The sequence below is a fragment of the Myxocyprinus asiaticus genome, chromosome 43 (assembly GCF_019703515.2).
Source record: "Myxocyprinus asiaticus isolate MX2 ecotype Aquarium Trade chromosome 43, UBuf_Myxa_2, whole genome shotgun sequence".
In the NCBI taxonomy this organism is placed as follows: domain Eukaryota; kingdom Metazoa; phylum Chordata; class Actinopteri; order Cypriniformes; family Catostomidae; genus Myxocyprinus; species Myxocyprinus asiaticus.
In genome coordinates, this window is record NC_059386.1 from 37725192 (window position 1) to 37746538 (window position 21347).

The window sequence follows — 21347 nt, forward strand, 5'->3', positions numbered from 1 at the left end:
TCAGAAATAACTAGAGAGGTCATTGAAATATCATGGAAATGAAGTGGTCAAAAAGAGGAACCCTGACAATAAAACCAGGGATGTGTTAATTAAGAAAGTAAATGGAGTCTATTTTGATTTCATGTTGACTTTTAGGCAGTGTTAAGTAAGTTACTCAAAAAACTTCATCGGTAAAGTAATCACATTACTAATTACTTTTAAGTTACTTTCTAAACACTATTCACAGAAATGCTTTTGTGTTCCACTTCAAAATAATGTCTGTATTTCCTCCTCGTCCATTGTACATATGAAGGTAATTCATGTTTTAAATGTGTTATTCAAAAATAATCTTATTTTAAAATATGTGTAACCCAAGTAATGTACTTATAAGTAATTAACTTCATTAGTTAACGTAACTGTAATCTGATTAAAAGTATTTGAAATGTAATGTCGACACAATTTTTGTAATTAGATTAGTGGATAGTCATTATAATTAGCTTTATATAAAACAATAAAAGTTTATAATTTGTCCTCGTTTATGCCACGTCCACATTAACATGCGTTTTTTTAAAATGTTTTTGTAGACAGTGTTTTCTGTTTCCTAATGTCATTATTTCCAAAAGGTTGCAGTAATGGAGAGTGTTTTCGAAAGATGAGAGGCGTAAACGCAGCAAAATCGATGTGTTTCCAAACGAAATCAGATTAGATGAAGTGTTTCATGTGTTGAGTAAGAGTTTGTCCTCTAATGCAACTTCCTGCTGAAGTGCAGTTATGAAGACAGTGACTGCAGCGTAACAACATCCTGTTTTTCCCGCTCGTTCAGACGGACAATAGACACGCCGCGTGCAGTGAGGAACACATGCAAGAAACACGGCTTTATAACACGACTCGTTTCACCTGCATTAACACACGCCAGCTTCACATACATTTACTGTAGATGCATATTAAGGTTGTACTAGTTAGTCAGTTAGTTCTACCAGTATTTGACATGTCAGGTCTGTGTTGACTAGTCTCGTGTCACATGACTTCTGTTGTATTTGTTCACAAACTGTGTCCCAGTGCAGCTGCAGGTCAGTTGTGTAGTTTGGTTTGGAGTGACCAGAATGTGAAAATAAAGTGAAACTGGAGCACTTTATATAACATTATAACAACACTGTGAACTTCTGAAAAAGAGTTTGTTCACATCGTTTTGAGAGTGGCAGACACATCATAATTATAATTTAGTACATTTATTAAATTACAGAATACACGAGTCACTCCTGAACCCACAATGATTGACATTTGATCACAATAACATTTTGGTCTCATCACTATACAAGAAACACGGATGGCAACAGGTTTAACCTCTTACACCTGGAGCGGCCCGATACCGGGCCAAGAGGGGGCACTCATCACAAATATATATATATATATATATATTATGGTATTACTCAACAACCAGTTGGTTGATCTGCACATAATAGGTGTCTTTTTAAAGTTTAGAATCTTATCTTTATAATGAAATTAACTTAATTTAATTTAATTTAATATAATTAAATTCGTGGACAAAGTAGAACTGTTCCATTTTCAGAATTCGCAAATTTGCGATCACAACAATCATATGTAAAACCAGTAAAAAGATCAAAAGATCACACAATCATGTGTCATATATCTTTGGAAAGGTATTGATTAATCAAATATAACGATTAGATTTGTTTCACTCAGAGACCAAACTGCAGTGTTAATTAGCGTGTGAAATGCACACGTATGATAAACGGAGAAAACAGAATTATTGTCACATTATAGTTTATTACTTCATGAAAAATAAACGTGATATAAAAATTGGCATATCTCAACTTACAGTAGACGGCTCTGAATCAAACAAGCCCACACTCGATGTAATAGGATATGTAGATCCTGAAATATTCGTCAAAAGTGTCATCATTACAGCTATCGCTAATGCCGTCTCTATGGCGACGGTTTCTCTGGGATTGATTCACTGAAACATGATCCTTTACGTCATAGATGTGTCGCCCTCATTGGATCTCTAAAGAGAGTTTTCGGGAACACTTTACAATAAGGTTGCATTTGTCAACATTAGTTACCTAAATAAGTTCATATATGAATTAACAATGAACAATACTTTTACACATTTATTAATGTTGGTTTATGTTAATTTCAACATATACATTTTTGACTTTAACAGTTGTATACGTTAACATTAGTTATTGCAATATAAACTAACAATGGAATTTTTATAATTTTAAGTGAATTCATGTGAGTATATTCTGAACCTTAATAATAAATAAAACCACAGGGGTCTGGGTATCTCAGTGAGTATTGACGCTGACTATCACACCTGGAGTCGTGAGTTTGAATCCAGGGTGTGCTGAGTGACTCCAGCCAGGTCTCCTAAGCAACCAAATTGGCCCGGTTGCTAGGGAGGGTAGAGTCACATGGGGTAACCTCCTCGTGGTCGTGATTAGTGGTTCTCGCTCTCAATGGGGCGTGTGGTAAGTTGTGTGTGGATTGTGGAGAGTAGCATGAGCCTCCACATGCTGTGAGTCTCCGCGGTGTCATGCACAATGAGTCACGTGATAAGATGCACGGATTGACGGTCTCAGAAGCGGAGGCAACTGAGACTTGTCCTCCACCACCCGGATTGAGATGAGTAACTGCGCCACCACGAGGACCTACTAAGTAGTGGGAATTGGGCATTCCAAATTGGAGAAAAAAAATAATAATAATAATAAATAAAACCTTAATGTAAAGTGTTACCCATATTTGTCTCTGAACAGTAATGTTTGGATTACAGAGACACACTGAACGAAACATTCTTTCTCCTGCAGATCCGACTCTGTGGTCATCGGATCACGTGCGTCAGTGGCTGGAGTGGGCCGTGAAGGAATACAGTCTGCCGCAGGTCAACGTGTCGCTGTTTCACAGTGTGGATGGGAAGGAGCTCTGTAAGATGACCAAAGACGACGTCCAGCGTCTCACCAGCAGCTACACGGCTGATATTCTGCTGTCACACCTGCAGTACCTGCGAGAGAGTGAGTGACACGCCACAAACACGCTTCAACATCCGTGACGCTGCGCTGCTGTGATGTTCAGTTTCCTGCATGCGACCGTTGCATGACATCGAACTCCAAATCAATCAACACATCCCTCACTCTCACTTCTTATTATTTCTTGTCTTTAATTAATTTCACATATTTCTCTCTCTGATTGTCGCCTCCTCAACCATCAAAAACTTTCATCATTTTCAATAACACTCATAACACCATTTAAATCATCCTAATAATTATGGAAATACATTGATGACAGATGTCTTTAAAACACAAAAGGACACTGAATTTCACTTATTAAAAAATAAACACATTGCATTAACAGGGCTTGCATGTTCTGGGGATGCAATGTAATATGGTTGTATATTTAAGCTGTGAATATTTCAGTTGAAAACATTTCACACAAAATGTTATCGTTAAAAATGCATTAATTAATATTCACCTTCCAATATCTTCAGTTTTAGTTTTTTATTTCATCTTTATTATTCGACAGGTAATATTCGGTCCATTATATTTTGCTTTGCAAATTCAGCTCTAAAATTTCAGTGGTTAAAGTCTTGTACATCCTGGCATTGCAGGAAAATCAGTCATTTTAACCACGGAAATTTTAAAGCCGAATTAGCATTTAAAAAAAAGAAAAATGTATTTAGAGCCAAAATATTCACAGCTTAAATATACAACTATATGATAAAATGCAAGGACTGTTAATGCAATTTGTTTATTTTTCAATTAGTGCAATTAGACATTTGTCATTAAAATACTTCCATAAATACTCTACTCTAAATAAATAGTCCATCAGCCTTTCATGCCACATTTATATGACTCATTTGAGATTATTAATACACATTCATATTTCAGAACTCTGATTGTAGAGACGTTTTTCAATTCTTTGTTATGGGGAAATCACAACACAAGTTTCTTAAAGAGATAGTTCACCTAAAAATCTGTCATCATTCACTCATCCTCATGCTGTTCCAAACCTGAATTACTTTATTTCTTCTGTGGAAGACAGAAGGTTTAGCAGAATCTTCAGGCTGCTCTTTACCCTTTAAAGAAAGCATACAGTGACCAGCGGCTGTCAAACTTCAAAAAGGACATAAAACAACATAAAAGTAGTCCATACAGCTTCTGAATCCATGAATGCTGGAGCAAACACAGAATGTGATGTGCCACATGCAAATGAGATTTGAGAGCTGCAGCGGAGAGAAACATTAAGGAGTAATCCATGGAAGAATTATTTTAACGCACAACATGGAGGCAAAGAATGACCCGACATGAAGCGGAGTGTGTTAAAATCATTTAAGTACAGAAGTATTCGCTGTCACATCGTGTTTTAAAATGGTTTAACACTCACCAGCCAATCAGTAATAACAACTACATTGAAACAACTTTCAATTTGTTCCTCACACAAAGCTGTTGTATGACTTCAGATGAGTTTGAGTAAATAATGACAGAATGTTCATTTTTTTGAGTGAACTGTCCCTTTAAGAGGAGAGAGAGAGATATGACAGTCCACACATCTCTGTCTCAAACACTCGATTTTCATTCATCCTTTTGCTCATAACACACACGCTTTTGTTCTGTATATTTACACACAAACACACACAGTAACTGAAGTTATTTAGGGAGAGAAAATAGTGTTTGTTTTGTACAGAACAGAGCGTGTGCTCCATCTGTCTGTCTGTCATCATCATGTGACCAGGTGTTTTCAGTGGTTTGATTTGATTTGTATTTGTCATGTTTCTCAGCTCCACTCCCTCACTTGACTTCAGATGATGTTGACAAAGCCTTGCAAAACTCCCCGCGGTTAATGCATGCTCGCAACACAGGTAAGCAGTGCTGCGGCCCCGCTCCTGACCCTGCCCACACTGTATCTGCCCCGCCCACAGCTTACACGCCTCTTCAGTCACTATGAGACGGTGTGAAGTTGAAGTGCACACACACATATAACACAGTCTGTGTGTGTTTGCATGCCGAGTTCTCGTGCTTGTGCTGACTGATGCTGAATGTGATTAAATGTGATTTATTAATGTATTATTGTGTTTGTGTTCATGTGTTTTCAGGAGGAGCCAGCTTTATTTTTCCAAATGCTCCCGTCTATCCTCCAGACGCCCCCAGAGGTCCCATCAGAGCAGGTCAGTCAACAAATACAGTATCAATGTCAGACAGTCAAAGGTTAAAAGGTCACAAGAAAAGCTCATTTTCACAGTTAAAGGTTGAGGTTATTTTTATATGTATATAAACAGTGGCAAGAAAAAGTATGTGAACCCTTTGGAATTAGCTGGTCATAAAATGTGATCTCACCTTCATCAAAGTCACAAGTATTATCAAACACAGTGTGCTGAAGATAACACACAAACAATTATAATCTTTCATGTCTTTATGGAACACATCCCATTAAACATTCACAGTGCTGTGGAAAATTAAGTGAACCCTTGGATTTAATAACTGGCCGATCCTCCATTGGCAGCAATAACCTCAACCAACAATGACGTGAACAATGTTCAGAAGGAATTTTGGACCATTCTTCCTTACAGAACTGCTTCAGATCAGTCATATTCTTAGGATATTTGGTGTGAACGGCTCTCATGAGGTCATTCCACAGCATCTCTATTGGGTTAAGGTCTGGGCTCTGACTGGGACACTCCAAGTACTTCTGTAGTGGATTTACTTCAATGTTTAGGGTCACTGTCCTGCTGCATCACCCAACTTCTACTGAGCATTCTGCGGTGTGCCCTTTGAGTCATCTTGGCTGGACGGCCACTTCTAGAGAGAGTACCTATAGTACTAAATCATCTCCATTTATAGACAGTTTGTCTAACTGTGGACAGATGAATATCTAAGCTCTTCCAGATAACTTTGTAGTCCTTTCCAGCTGTATGCAAAGCAACAATTCTTGATCGTAGGTCTTATGAGATCTCTTTTTTGCAAGGCATGGTCCACCTCAGCAGATACTTCTTGTGAATAGTAAACTCTAAATGTTTGAGTGCTTTTTATAAGTCAAAGCAGCTCTAAACCCACACCTACAATCTCATTTCAATTATCTGGATGCCAGGTTTGCCAACTCCTGACTCTAATTAGCTTCTGTTGACGTCATTAGCCTAGGGGTTCACTTACTTTTTCCACAGCACTGAATGTTTGAATGATGTATTCAGTATGTACAAAAACAATACAATAATATACATGTTATTAGTTAAAACAGATCGTGTTTGTTCATTATTATAACTTAGATAAAGATCAAACCAGATTTTAAGACAAATTTATACATAAATTCAGATAATTCCGAAGGGTTCACATACTTTTTCTTGCCACTGAAAAGAGAGTGTCTAAAAGTCCTATGTTCTCCGATTACTAGTTATGTTACTAGCAGAACAATTTGAGTGAAAGGTTGAATTGGAAAAAATAACTTATTTTACTGACAACATGTACATGAAGAAAACCTGATGATCATGTTCTCACGCATGATTTGAGAATGTTCTAAAGAGCTTCAATCCAACCGTCTGTACAAAGAGTTCATATGATCAGTGACATTCATGTACTGACATACGATTATTCACCTAGAAACAGTGCAGAATCTGAAGTATTTCTTCTTCATTTTTTTATAAATATATATATTTTTTCTGTTATGTGTTTACTTACTCATACCTGCCAACATCGGATTGTGAAAAATAGGGAGATTTTGGGGGGGGGGGTGGTGGTATGTGTGAGGAACGGCAGCCGCTGGAGTTTCTGGTGTCCCTGTAGGGAGTACGTGCACTACATAAACTGCGTAATATGCATATAGGGAGCGGCAATAAAGGTCAGTGATACCACATTAAAGATGAATAATACCAAGAAATGTACTCAGATCCTTGACAGTTTTAGCATGAAATGCTTTTTGAGTTATTAATAATAGAAAGTGTGTATCCTTTCTTATATGCTGAGAACTTTCCTGACCCAGGACTAAAATAATTTTTTTATTTCTTCGATTATTTATCTTCTTTATGTATACATCTGTGTTGGTTTATATGCATTTTTTCCCTTCACCTGTACTTCTTGTCTTTATGACTCAGTGATTGTATTCTGTGTAATTTTGACCTCTTAATGAACATTTAACTTTCTGTTTTTCAATGAAAATATCCACCATTTTAGCACAATGTGTGGACTTTTGAGACGGTCCCTTACCACACCCTTCACAGTATTAGCACGTTTTAGCACAATGTGTGGACTTTTCAGACGGTCCCTTACCACACCCTTCACAGTATTAGCACGTTTTAGCACAATGTGTGGACTTTTCAGACGGTCCCTTACCACACCCTTCACAGTATTAGCACGTTTTAGCACAATGTGTGGACTTTTCAGACGACCCCATTCCCACTGTATGAAACATTTCCAACTTATATCAGTGTTAAATTAACGATCTGGAACAATTTTGCTGTGATGCCATCTGACCAGCTTATGGGATAAATCGCGTCCCGTATTGATTTAAAATGGGATGCATCATTACATATTTAAATACGGGCGAGTATTTTATTTTAAGTATTTTACGGACGGGTGGCAACCCTAACTGGAGGTCTAATACATTCTCATGAGCAAATTTGGGAAGTGGAAAATCGTGATTTTATCGGGAGAAATTGTAAATCGGGAGTACAGCGGGTGAAGGGGTGGAAAAACCGGAGAAACACGGTAAAGTTGGGAGTGTTGGCAGGTATGCTTATTGTTCTTTTTATTCTATAACTTTACTTCTTTCTAACTATCTTTCTGATTTAGGTTAGTTTGCATTTATAATTTAAAGCAGAAATGCAAGGAAATCATTTCACTCCTTATGTAAATGTGTACCACTGTTCTGTTTCATGAGCTAAAACACTTACACACTCCCTCTAGTGTACACTCAGTGGACTCTTACACACTCCCTCTAGTGTACACTCAGTGTACTCTTACACACTTCATCTAGTGTACACTCAGTGTACTCTTACACACTCCCTCTAGTGTACACTCAGTGTACTCTTACACACTCCCTCTAGTGTACACTCAGTGTACTCTTACACACTTCATCTAGTGTACACTCAATGAACTCTTACACACTCCCTCTAGTGTACACTCAATGAACTCTTACACACTCCCTCTAGTGTACACTCAGTGTACTCTTACACACTTCATCTAGTGTACACTCAGTGTACTCTTACACACTCCCTCTAGTGTGCACTCAGTGTACTCTTACACACTTCATCTAGTGTACACTCAGTATATTCTTACACACTCCCTCTAGTGTACACTCAGTGTACTCTTACACACTTCATCTAGTGTACACTCAGTGTACTCTTACACACTCCCTCTAGTGTACACTCAGTGGACTCTTACACATTTCATTTAGTGCACACTCAGTATATTCTTACACACTCCCTCTAGTGTACACTCAGTGTACTCTTGCACACTCCCTCTAGTGTACATTCAGCGGACTCTTACACACTCCCTCTAGTGTACACTCAGTGGACTCTTACACACTCCCTCTAGTGTACACTCAGTGGACTCTTACACACTCCCTCTAGTGTACACTCAGTGGACTCTTACACACTTCAATTAGTGTACACTCAGCGGACTCTAACACACTCCCTCTAGTGTACACTCAGTGGACTCTTACACACTCCCTCTAGTGTACACTCAGTATATTCTTACACACTTCATCTAGTGTACACTCAGTGTACTCTTACACACTCCCTCTAGTGTACACTCAGTGTACTCTTACACACTCCCTCTAGTGTACACTCAGTGTACTCTTACACACTCCCTCTAGTGTACACTCAGTGTACTCTTACACACTTCATCTAGTGTACACTCAGTGTACTCTTACACACTCCCTCTAGTGTACACTCAGTGTACTCTTACACACTTCATCTAGTGTACACTCAGTGTACTCTTACACACTTCATCTAGTGTACACTCAGTGTACTCTTACACACTCCCTCTAGTGTACACTCAGTGGACTCTTACACACTCCCTCTAGTGTGCACTCAGTGTACTCTTACACACTTCATCTAGTGTACACTCAGTGTACTCTTACACACTCCCTCTAGTGTACACTCAGTGGACTCTTACACACTCCCTCTAGTGTGCACTCAGTGTACTCTTCCTCTAGTGTGCCCTCTGTACTCTGTACTCCCTGTAGTGTACACTCAGTATACACTTACACACTCCCTCTAGTGTACACTCAATGTACTGCACATGGCATGTTTGTTTATTGTGTTCCAGATGCCAGTTATGACATGGGCAGACGTGCTGTGTGGCCTCAGACTGTATCTGCTTCTAAAGGTGTGAGAAACTTCACTGTCTGCTTCACATCATACGCTATACTTTCTCACGCTGTACATGTACATTTCCGGTATATCACATTCTGTGTGTTTGTTAGTTTCTCAGAGTTCAGCTACCATCATGACTAAAACTGAGGATCAGAGAGTTCATTTAGGTGAGAGAACTCAAACGCTCGCTTCATTACCGTTAAACCTTCAGCAGCAGTGAGTGTCTGTTGTGAACGTGTTGTTTGTTGTGTGTCTGTAGATCTATACCAGATTTTGGGGCCGACCAGCAGCAGACTGGCAAATCCAGGTAAGAGTTGAACAAATGACTCATATGAACTGATTCTTCAAATTGATAAATCAAAAATGACTCACAAATTAGTCTGGAAATCACAAGTTATCTGTTCATGTGTACTTGCGTGCACATAAGATTAGCTGAATGTGTCATGTTGAGGTCAGATATACAGTGTCAGTGTGTGAGTAATGATTGTGTGATGTTTATTGTGTATCTGTGTTATATCAGGTTCAGGTCAGATCCAGCTGTGGCAGTTTCTCCTGGAGCTTTTGTCCGACAGCTCAAACTCATCCTGCATCACATGGGAGGGAACCAACGGCGAGTTTAAGATGACCGACCCGGACGAGGTGGCGCGGCGCTGGGGCGAGAGGAAGAGCAAACCCAACATGAACTACGACAAACTGAGTCGCGCTCTGCGCTACTACTATGACAAAAACATCATGACCAAAGTCCACGGCAAACGCTATGCATACAAGTTTGACTTCCACGGCATCGCTCAGGCCCTGCAGCCGCACCCGCCCGAGTCGTCCATGTACAAATACCCCACGGATCTGTCGTACATGAGCGCATACCACTCGCACCCGCAGAAGATGAACTTTGTGTCGCCGCACCCTCAGCCGCTGCCCGCCACCTCGCCCAGTTTCTTCGCCGCTCCGAGTCCGTATTGGAACTCGCCCGCAGCAGGCATCTACCCCAGCCCTCGCCACCCGCCTGCTCACATGCCCTCACACCTGGGATCCTACTACTAAACATCTCGAGACATCTGAGCAGAATCAGACCAACAGAAACGAGTCGCCCATCAGGCACTTACTGGATTTAAAACAGCAGAATCTACAGAACCGAATTAACGAAGCTCTACGTAAAGAAGTGTCTTATCTGTTATCTGTGCCGGATAACATAAAACTGAAGGAGTTTCTTATATGCGGTCTGAGAAACGTCACAGATCTGGTGAAGAATGAAATAAGAATGTGAAAATGTTGCTCTGCTTCAAACCTAACGAGCTGCCTTCGAAAACTTCATCTTAACTGAAATAAAATCTCATAAGACATTTTTGTTTTTATAGCACTTTTCACAAAACAAATCATCTTTATAGAAGTTATGCCTTAATGTCCTTAAACCCTAAGTGAAAAAAATACTTTGTTTTTCCACGTGTAGTAACGTCTCGTGCACGGCCGAGCATACGCATTACGACTGTTTTATGAGACACTGTAAAAAAAATATCCTGGAAGTTTACAGCACAGAACTGGCAGCTGTAGTTGTTATTAATTTACCGTAAAAAATACAGTGACCATGTTTCAGGCAATTACACGATGTCATTTTGGCACCTGTTTATTTTACAGATCACTTCCATATACATTATTACCAGTGTTGGGTAAGTTACTTAAAAATAGTAATCCACTACAAATTACTTATTATTTCTATTAAATTGTAATCAGATTACTTTACTAATTACGTCATGGAAATGTAATCACATTACTAATTACTTTACTTTTAAGTTACTTTCTAAAACACTTTTCAGATCAACAAATTCAAAATAATTTCTATATTTCTTTGTTCATTGTTACACACAAGTCATACACTCATCACCTCTCATTTCTCCTTCACAATGACTCATTACGGGGCCGTAATTAATGTATTCTACATAAATAATATATTAGAAATAAGCATAACACTGTAATGAACAACTAATTGAAAGTCAGTACAGTAATGCATTAACTACTTTTTTGACTAAAAGTAATAAGATTACAGTAACTAATTACTTTGGATTACACTCAACACTGATCATTACATGATATAATGTGATATAATACCAACCTATGGGAAAAAGCAGTAAAAGTCTGTTTTGCACATTTAATCACCATAGTAACACAGGTGCTATAGCAAAAAGCCAAATAATGACTTACAGCAGTAATGGACAATATAAACAGTGCACAAAACACCACCAGAGAAACACACATGACACTAAAATAATGAAATAACTAAACAACATACTGTAAAATTTAAAATAAAGCTCCCCAATGTACATAACTGATAACAAACATTAAAAAGAAAAAATATAATTAAATGTGATTGGTCACGCAGGGATCTCTGGGAACACACAATTATTGTTTTTCACTGTAATTTTTAACAATAGTTAACCATAAAAAAACATGTGTCTTGTTAAATTAAGATAAGGTAAATCAAACTTTTTAACCCTAAAAAAATAAACACAATTTGTTCAATATTATACTGTAAAATTACATGTATTGATTAATATATAAACATTTTCACTGTACCTCATTCATAACAATCAGTTAACCAATCAACAGTTTTTTACTGCAGCATTTTTACATCTCAAATGTTTTACAGTGTATTCTTTAGCACAGTTAATACCAGATGTATGCGCAGAAGATGCTCACAGACATGTTCTGTAAAACCAACACACAACGTGGAAAACCAAAGTATATTTTATTCTTTAAAATACAGCCTCTGTAGGCAGCTCACTAGGTGCTGAAAAAGAGCAAATATAACATGTTGCATTTGTGTAAAAAGGGCTATTAATTACAAAAACATAGATGCATGATCAATTACTTATTAATCTATATGTTTTATGCATTAAACTACCTTATTTTAATAACAGACATATCAAAGAGAGTTTAGAAGGTGAGACGTGTGAGACAGACAGGTCAGAGGAGCAGACAGACAGGTGAATGAGATGATGAGGTGAGACAGGTGAATGAGAGAGGAACTGAAGTATGTGATCATGAAGATTTATAGAGTTGGTAGTAAGTTGTATTTATCAGTATTATGCAGTTTATATGGTATTAGAGATCGTTCAGAGGATAGTTGCCTTAAAGACGATTCATATTTGTTTTGCTATTTAGAAAACTGGAATATGATTCTTTAAAATGTTTTTTAATGACCTCAAACTTTTAAAGACGGAGGTGGATTTTTATAAATCGGTGCCTTACAGAAAACAGCTCCTCACACAGCTGGAGAGATTTACCAAAGAATACCAATATGTATTATTATTATTAATATTATTATTCTGTTCTGAGTCACAAACGCTGTGCGTTTGTTAGGTTGGAGTGTACAGTTCAGTGTTATATATTCTTTTTATATAATAGTTATATAACTTATGCATTTAAACACTACGAGTTGATCTCAGCCAGCCAAAGACATTTTATGGTAGATTTATATAACAGAGAAATGAACCAAAGTGTCAAAACAGTCATATGCTTGTGGCTTTTGAATGAAACTCAGTATTATCCGTTGTTTACAGTGAAAGCACATGTGCTCAAACGTGTGTGTTTGTATAAATCGGGACTGGCGCAGCACACTCGTGTCTCTGTTCTACTGAATCCAGATCAGATCAGAGAACGCCATGATGCTCTTGAGATTGTTGACAAAGGGAAGAAATCATATACTTAGATCAATTATATGGTTTTCTACTGAATCATTTTAATAAACTATTTTCAAAAATGTGTTGTTCTGGCTTTGAGTAAAGCAACACCCTCATTGTCTATTGTTCTGTTCATAAACACTGACGAGCGACTGTTTGTTGTCCCAACACACACAGGTTTCTTGACGGACTGAGCGTGCTCAGAGTGTGTCTCAGTGTTGCCAAAACACAGTCATGAACTAGAAGATCATTTGAGAAGACAGTGTATCTTTCTCTGTAGAGTCAGTTAAACACAAACATGCATGTAAATCACTTTTTTATTCAAGGAGAAATAAAATATTGTATCTGAAATTCTGAAATATTCAATGAGGAAAAGGGGAAAAAACTGGATTATACAGGACATTTATAGAAAAATCCTGCCAGTGAAATCTCTAAAATAATTAAAGACAGTCAACATGAAACAGCATAATGTGCCATATCACTGAATGAAACTATGGGGGCCCATATGTGACACACAATAATCAGTTGAAAAATCAATAATTCAATTGAGAAATCAATTATATACATGTGGATAAATAGATAAAAAGAATCAACAATCTGATCATCAAAAAATAACCAATTAATAAAAGCAGATACATAAATAAAAAATGCAATATTCAATTTAACAATTTGTTATATAGAATTTGTGATTAATATATTTTTTATTATTATTAATATGTGATTACGGAGTGATTAATGATTGTATTTTTAATTTGCCTATTGCTTTTTCTATTATCTATTGGCCTTTCTTGATTTCCCTCCGAGACGGGAGGGTCCGGTGCCTAATCTGTTGTCATCACTCATTGCCAGATGTTACAGAAGCTGTCATTGGTCAGTGCTCTTTGATGGCACTGTTTCATACCGTTTCTACCTTTTTCTCCCCAATTTGGAATGCCCAATTCCCAATGCGCTCTTAAGTCCTCGGGGTGGCGGGGATGAATCTCAGTTGCCTCCGCGTCTGAGACCGTCAATCCGCGCATCTTATCACGTGGCTTGTTGAGCGCGTTACCGCGGAGACGTAGCGTGTGTGGAGGCTTCATGCCATCCTCACACAACTCGCCACACGCCCCACCGAGAGCGAGAACCACATTATAGCGACCATGATGAGGTAACCCCATGTGACTCTACCCTCCCTAGCAACCGGGCCAATTTGGTTGCTTAGGAGACCTGGCTGGAGTCACTCAGCACACCCTGGATTCGAACTCGTGACTCCAGGGGTGATAGTCAGCGTCAATACTCGCTGAGATACCCAGACTCCCCCACCGTTTCCACATTATTAAGCCGTCGAAGATGTCTGGCTTGTCTCAGCTTCTCAGAGAAGCAGCAGACCAACTGGAGAGTCGGGATTCTAGGCCCTTTATTTATCAAATTATCTTTATAATTTATTGCGCAATTGATTTATCGATTTCTCAATTGATTTATTGATTTATCAATTGATTATTGCGTGTCAAATATGGGCCCCTCATATGAAACTGGATATTCAACAGGAAAAAATGTAGGGCGGGACTTGATTTTATCCAACATTAGTTGATTGGACAATGTAAAGTGCTCTATATGAGTGGTTGTAATATTTCGCAACAGTGCCCAGCCTCTTTTTCAGTCGTCTTTGTTCCAGAAGTATTTTTCCCATTCATTTGCTCCATAGGAATTTCATAAAATCCTTCATAAAAGAGTTGTGTGCCATGAACCAAACCAACCAGCTCTGAGGTGAATCCCAACATTACAAACTTTGATTTGAAGCAAAAAGGTATTTGAAAATCTGACAAAAAAACAAAAGCTGCATCCCAAACGACACACTGTACACTATGCACTTACAAAATGTACTATGCACTCAGCCATGTAGTGTATGAGTTTTCAAAGTGTAGTATCGTCCCAAATGGAACACTTAAAGTTTTTTTTTACTACACGGAAGCGTTCACCGTTTAACAGCTGACGGAAGTGACGTTTCAAACCCAAGCGTTGTGTTGCCGCTAGTTTTAGCACGCTATCCACCCTCAGTTCAACACTTATATCTTAATAATATACATGTTCACACAGCATGGTTTGATGGCAAAGCATTTATCTCACTTTTGTAAGGTGCTGTCTTAACAGAAGTTTCGTTAGTTGTTATATTCTCCATTATTTAGAACTCTTTTGCCAGATCACCATACTAACTCCGCCTCTTCCGCTATGTACGGCAAGCCGCGTGCGCCGAGTACACGAAGTGTCCAACATTCCACACTCCGTTTTGACGGTTGAAAAACTGCATCATCCGGGTACTCGCAGTACACTTCTTTTTATTGCATTTTCAGTGTAAACATACTACTCACACTACTGACACTTCAAAATGACATAAAATAGTACAGAAGTGTGTGGATTGGGATGCACCTAAAGATTCAAGACTGCGTACTTAAAGGTGCTGTAAGCGATTTTAGCCGATCTACTTCCACGAGACTGAGCCGTTGGATTAGCCACGCCCCCTCTTTCCGAAACCCCGCCCTCCAAAGATACCAAATGAGCTTTTTTGAGAGCAGAAATGGTTGTTAAAAACAACAGCAGCAAAATAGCGCCCTCAACTGACAACTGTTATGAACAACATGGCATAAAAATGCATAATGCCTCAATGCCACGTTCACACAGCAGCAGAATACGGTTGTCAAACTTGTTTTGAGTGCTTAATACGGTTGCGTTCACACACAGAATGGTTATTTACAAGTGTGACAACCGCATTCTATGACCGAACTGACACCCGCAACTTTTCAGGACTCACAACCCCATTCTCTGCAAACCTGTGCTGTGCGAATGGAACCGTATTGGACATCTAGTTGTTAGTCACGTCATATAACATGAGAGCCATGCTGCACTGTACACGTGTGTGTCTCATGTGTTTCGTGTGGGGTTTCGTTGACTCACAGAGACGGAGATATGAGCTGTGTCATCCGAATTAGAGGTCTGCAAACCGACCCATGCCCGACAGGACCCGAGAACCCGACAGGTTTCAGGCCAGGTTCGGGTCACTTTTTCAAGTAGGACTTTGGGTTTGGGTCGGGTTCAGGCTTAAAATCTGACGGTATCGTTCAGGATGGGTAGGGTCGGGCCACACGGTCTCAGGTACAGGTCGGGTTTGGGTTTTATTTTAAGGCCTGGTCAGACCTCTAATCTGAATATCTAACCACTGTTTTCCTCCGGCTGCTCGCGGGCACGAGCCGCGTGACACAAAAGTTGCACTCTGCACGCGATTAAAAAGCATTCAAAGCTGCTGTCAGTTAATTATGATCTAATGGATGAACTTGCACCTCATTTGGACTTGTTTAGTCAATAACGTGAAGTAAATCATGAAAAGACATGCCGGTGTTATGGATGTCGCTATCTTTAATATTTACTTCAGTCACTGTTACTATGGATACTGCTGTTAGAATACGGTTGTTTGTTCATACAGACAGGATTCAAGTTGCTACTGTAAGATATAGTATGAACAGGACATTTCAAGACTCGTACCTGTAAGTAAATGCGATTGTCAATTCTAAACACTGTGTGAACGTAGCCAATAATTCGCTGAAACTACAATACTATGAAAACACGTAAAATGATTGACAGACAGAAAGCGTCAGAGACCGCGGACACATATTTGTTTGCTGTTTACAGTCTAGAGCTGTCACAGAGACCAGTGAGATATTTTACAACACTTATTTCATTAATATCTTTCAGGGAGTAGGAACATTTTTGAATACCTTTCCATGAAAAATCGCTTACAGCATCTTTAACGTCTTTAATAAGGAATGAACTACAATCCCATGAAGCATTGCGAATGATGTAATCAAATGAAAAGCTATGTAAATGATAAAATATTTATTCAAAGTTGCTGATTAAAAAGAATAGAGACAATATATATTTTATTTTATTGCAAAATATTCTGATATATACAAAAATATAAGTAGTTTGAGAGTGTAGGGAGAGTGACTCGATTGCATCATTCACAATCTCTGATTCTCTGATTGGTGGATCTCACTTCAGGATTATGGGTAGTGTAGTTCTTCACCAGGAATTCTGCTATTTAATGCCATTTTTAAACAATGTAGTTGAAATAACGTGGACTGATGGCTTCAACAGAAGCATATACCATCAATTAACAACATCAGAGCTCACGGTAGGTCTGTCTTTAAAGGTTTATAAGTTATCTGTGAAGATTTATTCACCAATGGAAATAAAATGGATGAGATTTTTACTTCTGGAACCAGATTATTGTGCTCTATAAATAGGGTTGTTACATGAACGATTTTTTGGCAAACTTAAGGAGACTTTAGGTATAAATGAAAAGCTTTGGTGCTGTAAATTCTGTGGTCCATAATGTATTGATTGATGGTGGTCCATCTTCCATGATTCTGTTGTATTCTGCAGTAACAGAAGCCAAAATTTCACACTAAAGGAACCAGCTGAAGCTAAGATCTTCTTACCACTCCAGAATGATTTACACTTGCCACATCATTTTCCAGCTCATTTTGTAGCTGGTTTTCCAGTGTTCAGTCTGTTGTGCAGCACCTTCTTGACTTCGTCTAGTCTCTTCACTCCCGTCTGTACTCCTCCTCTAGCTGCAGTTTCTCGCTGAACTTCTGGATCGTCAGCGTCTCACTGCAGGCTTGAACTTTATCGAAGAAGTTGAAGTCTGCAGTCAGTTTTCTGCCCGCTGTGTTGAAGAGCACGGGTTTGAACTCATAACCCCACAGGATCTCCTGCGGTACGTAAGACGTTCGGCTCTGACAGGTGGCTGCGGTCGACTCCATTGTCCCATTCAGAGTGACCAGCAGCTCAAACTCACGTGTCAGTAGATTCTCAGCCGTAAGGCCGGCCAGCGGACTTCTGTCATCCAGAACATGGTAGAACGTGAGCGGCAGAAGCAGGAATGGACACTCATTGCTGGAATCCAGATGAAAGTCCATGCTGGTCTGGTGGATCAGGGTCTTCTCGCCCTCTTGGGTGATGTGGGGTGATAGTAGTTTACCCGAGAGCTGACACTGAATCAACAGGCTGTTCCTCATGTTGGCCACTCGCACCATCAAACACCATTTCCCATCACGCTTGCAGACCACCGCTGATTGACTGAATTTGATGGTTCCTGCACGCTTCTTGGGTCGTGCCAGCTTGGCCAGAAACGCACCAGTCACAAAGATCTCTGCAAGTCCTGTGATGACCAGCTGGATAACTAGCGTGATGATGGCGAGGGGACACTCCTCCGAGATGTGACGGAACCCGTAACCGATGGTGGTTTGAGTCTCCAGAGAAAACAAGTATGCGCCTGTCAGTGTTTCCACGTTCATGATGCATGGCGTGTGATTGGACGCCGGATCTGCGTCGAAGTCGCCGTTCCTCAAACCAATGAGGTAGAAAATGACCCCAAAGACAAACCACGTCATGACAAACGTGGAGGCAAACAGGGTGATCTTATAGCGCCATTTTATGTCCACCACTGTGGTCCAGATGTCGTGCAGGAAGAGCTTCACCATCCCCTCCACGTGATCGATCTTTACGTTATTGTGGCCATCTTTAGACACGACTCTGTGAGTGCGTTTGTCAGTCATGTTTGTTTTTTAATGCTGCTGATTCTTTCCTGTAAAACGAGAAATATAGAACAAGATGAAATTCATCTCAGTTACAAAAAGACTTTAAAAATAGATCTCTAAAATGTCCCTCACATCAGTGTACTCTAGATTCAGATATCAATCTCTGTCCCTTAATTATTTAAATTTCACAAGCTGATACCCAACTATCAATTTTTGGTCCCTAGAATGTTCTAGGAACGTTAAGTTTTGGTTCCTAGAAATGTAAGCGCAGCGTAGTTCTAGCGGGAAGACTAGCAGCTGTACATCATCACATCATTAGCTAGGTAACTCCTAGCCAATCACCTGTAAGCCATTGCTTTATAAGTCTGCTCATAATCTATCACATAGCTGTTTCAGTGTGCTAACACGGCAACCTCCACCACCCTACCACCACCAGTTGAGTCCCGTCCTGCACGGGGTAGGCTTCTCGCCCCTGCCTCCTATCTCCGGCAGGATATGACGGGTCCAACTTCTTCGGACCGCCAGACGGGGCTTAAGCCAAAGAGAGACATTACATTTCTGTTTTATATTCATCAAATAAATGTCATCTTGAATTTCACTCAAGTCTGCGAGTCTTCCTGATAGAACAGAGCTTTTAGGTACTTTTTTAGTTTTTGAGAAACATTTTTTTTAATGGAAATAGAACGTTTGTTTTAGGTTGTACATGATAGTTCCCCTAATGTTGCTTTAAACTCTTAATTCCCTGAACCTTTCTGCAACCGTGCTGCGACCTCAATAAACAGATAAGTTATTGATAGATTAATTATTTATTATAATGATTTATAATTATTATATAATCACTCAAATCAGCCACAACACATTTTGGAAGATTAATATATATCCTTTCTGCAACCCTGCTTTATTTCAATACCATCCTAAATCCAAAAAATAAAACCTAAAAATAACCATTAGACCATACACACAAAAACCTCCCTGCAACATTCTGGGAATGTTAGTTTGTGGTTATAAAAAATAGAATCTAAAGAGAATGTTCCCAGAATATTAGGAATTGGTTCCCAAAAAATATAACCATATGGGAGCCATACATTAACATTGGGGAAAGTCCTGTGTTTGCTGGGTAAAAGCATCTTTTAAGATCCCCATTAGATAATCTCGGTAAATAAAGAATTTTTGTTTTTGTCTTTTTAACATTTGTACCTGTAGCTTGGACAATCTTTCTAAATGCAATAACCAAAACCCAACCAAAGAGTACCTTGTGGGATTTTAGTTTACTACAGAACGAGGTCCTTCCAATTGTGCTCCAATATGTATTCCATTAGTACAAAGCAGAGTTAAAGTAAAAACACACATTTGTCAAACACACACAATTCAGCCACAATCAAAGTTCTTTTACAGATTCTAAACACTGAAATGTAGTCATCACATTTTAAGACTCATGACGGTATTTAACTCTAATCAACTTTAAAGCATTAGAAGTTTCTTACTCTTTGCACGTGAAACGTCTTCAAACCTTTGGGTTAACTCTCCTAAGTTAATAATATATTCTTCAGAGTTGTAAATTAACAGGAGACACTCACAAGCACCTTCTAATGTACATGTAGATACATTAATGTAAAGTGTGATCTGATATATAATACAGTTATAGTACTTGCCCTTTGAGGTGTCTGATGCTCTGCCCGTCTCAGGTGTGAAGTTGTTCGTGTGTTTCTGGTTTTTACCTGTTATGTGAAACTGTCAGCCGTCTACCCCTCGACGAATGTCTTTGTTTCTCATTGTCCTGCATGAATGAGCACAAAAATTTAGCACAATGATATTGAGGACAGTTAATGAGACTGTGAATAAATGCACCTGTGGATCCGGTTCACTCATTGACTTCAGCTCTATTTCACTGTTATGAGTTTAAACACTCTGTCTGTCAAATGACAATAATATCACCCTCTTGCAGTCATTTGTTCCATTGTAAAACGTTTTTGCTCTTATATGAATGTGCATTGACAGATGAAGATCAGTGTTAAATGTCTATATGCTTCAATTAATCCAGCGACAGACAGAGAATAATCACAGTTCACAAGAACCTCAGCATCAGTTACAAGCCACTGATGAATCAGCCTGCTTTTTTTTTCAGTTTTGAAGAGTTGGACAGTGTTCAGATTGTCACTATCTGCTGTAATTCTGACATGTTTGTTTTCTTGTAGACAAATATCCAGTTCACTTAACTGTATTGTAAGAGGTTGTAATGTGATTTTGTAAATGTTTGTGAACTCAATCAGAAAGTGTCTCATGATTCTGCATGTTGTTTTTACTGTGATTGCAGCACAATTAATCAGAAATCATTAACTGGGTCATTCCTGGTATTTGGTGCCTTTTGTGTCCCCAGTGAAGATCATTATCTTATTGCCTTAAAATGTTGAACAATATCAATTTTAAAGCTGTCTTTGACATAAATAACACCATTTAAACTTTAAGCATATTTAAGTTGATTAAAAAAGTAAATTTGAAACAATTTACATATTTTAAACCACCAAATATCACAATTTGTCCTGTGTCCCCAGACTTCTGTATCCCATTTTCATGATGAATACAAGACTTACTATGCGTGATTTTTTTTCCAAAAAAAACAAACAAAAAAAACAAAAATAACATTGTTGGGAATATCAGTCACATTTCTCTCTAATGTATAGATTTTTTTATAATTATTAAATGTATTTTAACTATTTTATTTTAATTATTATAAATTCATAATAAAGGGTCCCTGAAGTTATTGTCCACTCTGTTATTTTCGACTACTGTATCTAA

At 38.7% G+C, this 21347-nt stretch overlaps 2 protein-coding genes across 9 annotated transcripts in view; one reads left to right on the top strand and one right to left on the bottom strand.

The window, feature by feature from the left end:
* LOC127433877 (transcriptional regulator Erg-like) overlaps window positions 1-13055 on the top strand; it is a 54520-nt gene extending 41465 nt beyond the window's left edge. For 6 of the 8 annotated variants that reach the window (XM_051686179.1, XM_051686181.1, XM_051686183.1 and 3 more), the window contains 7 exons: window positions 2808-3011; window positions 4775-4855; window positions 5090-5161; window positions 9255-9314; window positions 9412-9468; window positions 9561-9608; window positions 9822-13055. In XM_051686179.1, coding sequence (XP_051542139.1) covers window positions 2808-3011; window positions 4775-4855; window positions 5090-5161; window positions 9255-9314; window positions 9412-9468; window positions 9561-9608; window positions 9822-10342 — 1043 coding nt within the window. In that variant the 3' untranslated portion in view covers window positions 10343-13055. The remainder of the gene's footprint in view (window positions 1-2807; window positions 3012-4774; window positions 4856-5089; window positions 5162-9254; window positions 9315-9411; window positions 9469-9560; window positions 9609-9821) is intronic. The other 2 variants (XM_051686182.1, XM_051686180.1) reach the window with 1 other exon arrangement.
* Window positions 1-21141, bottom strand: part of LOC127433882 (ATP-sensitive inward rectifier potassium channel 15-like) — a 45394-nt gene extending 24253 nt beyond the window's left edge. Inside the window, exon 1 of the mRNA XM_051686192.1 lies at window positions 14182-21141. Coding sequence (XP_051542152.1) covers window positions 17556-18569 — 1014 coding nt within the window. The 5' untranslated portion in view covers window positions 18570-21141 and the 3' untranslated portion in view covers window positions 14182-17555. The remainder of the gene's footprint in view (window positions 1-14181) is intronic.
* Window positions 21142-21347: the final 206 nt, after the last annotated feature.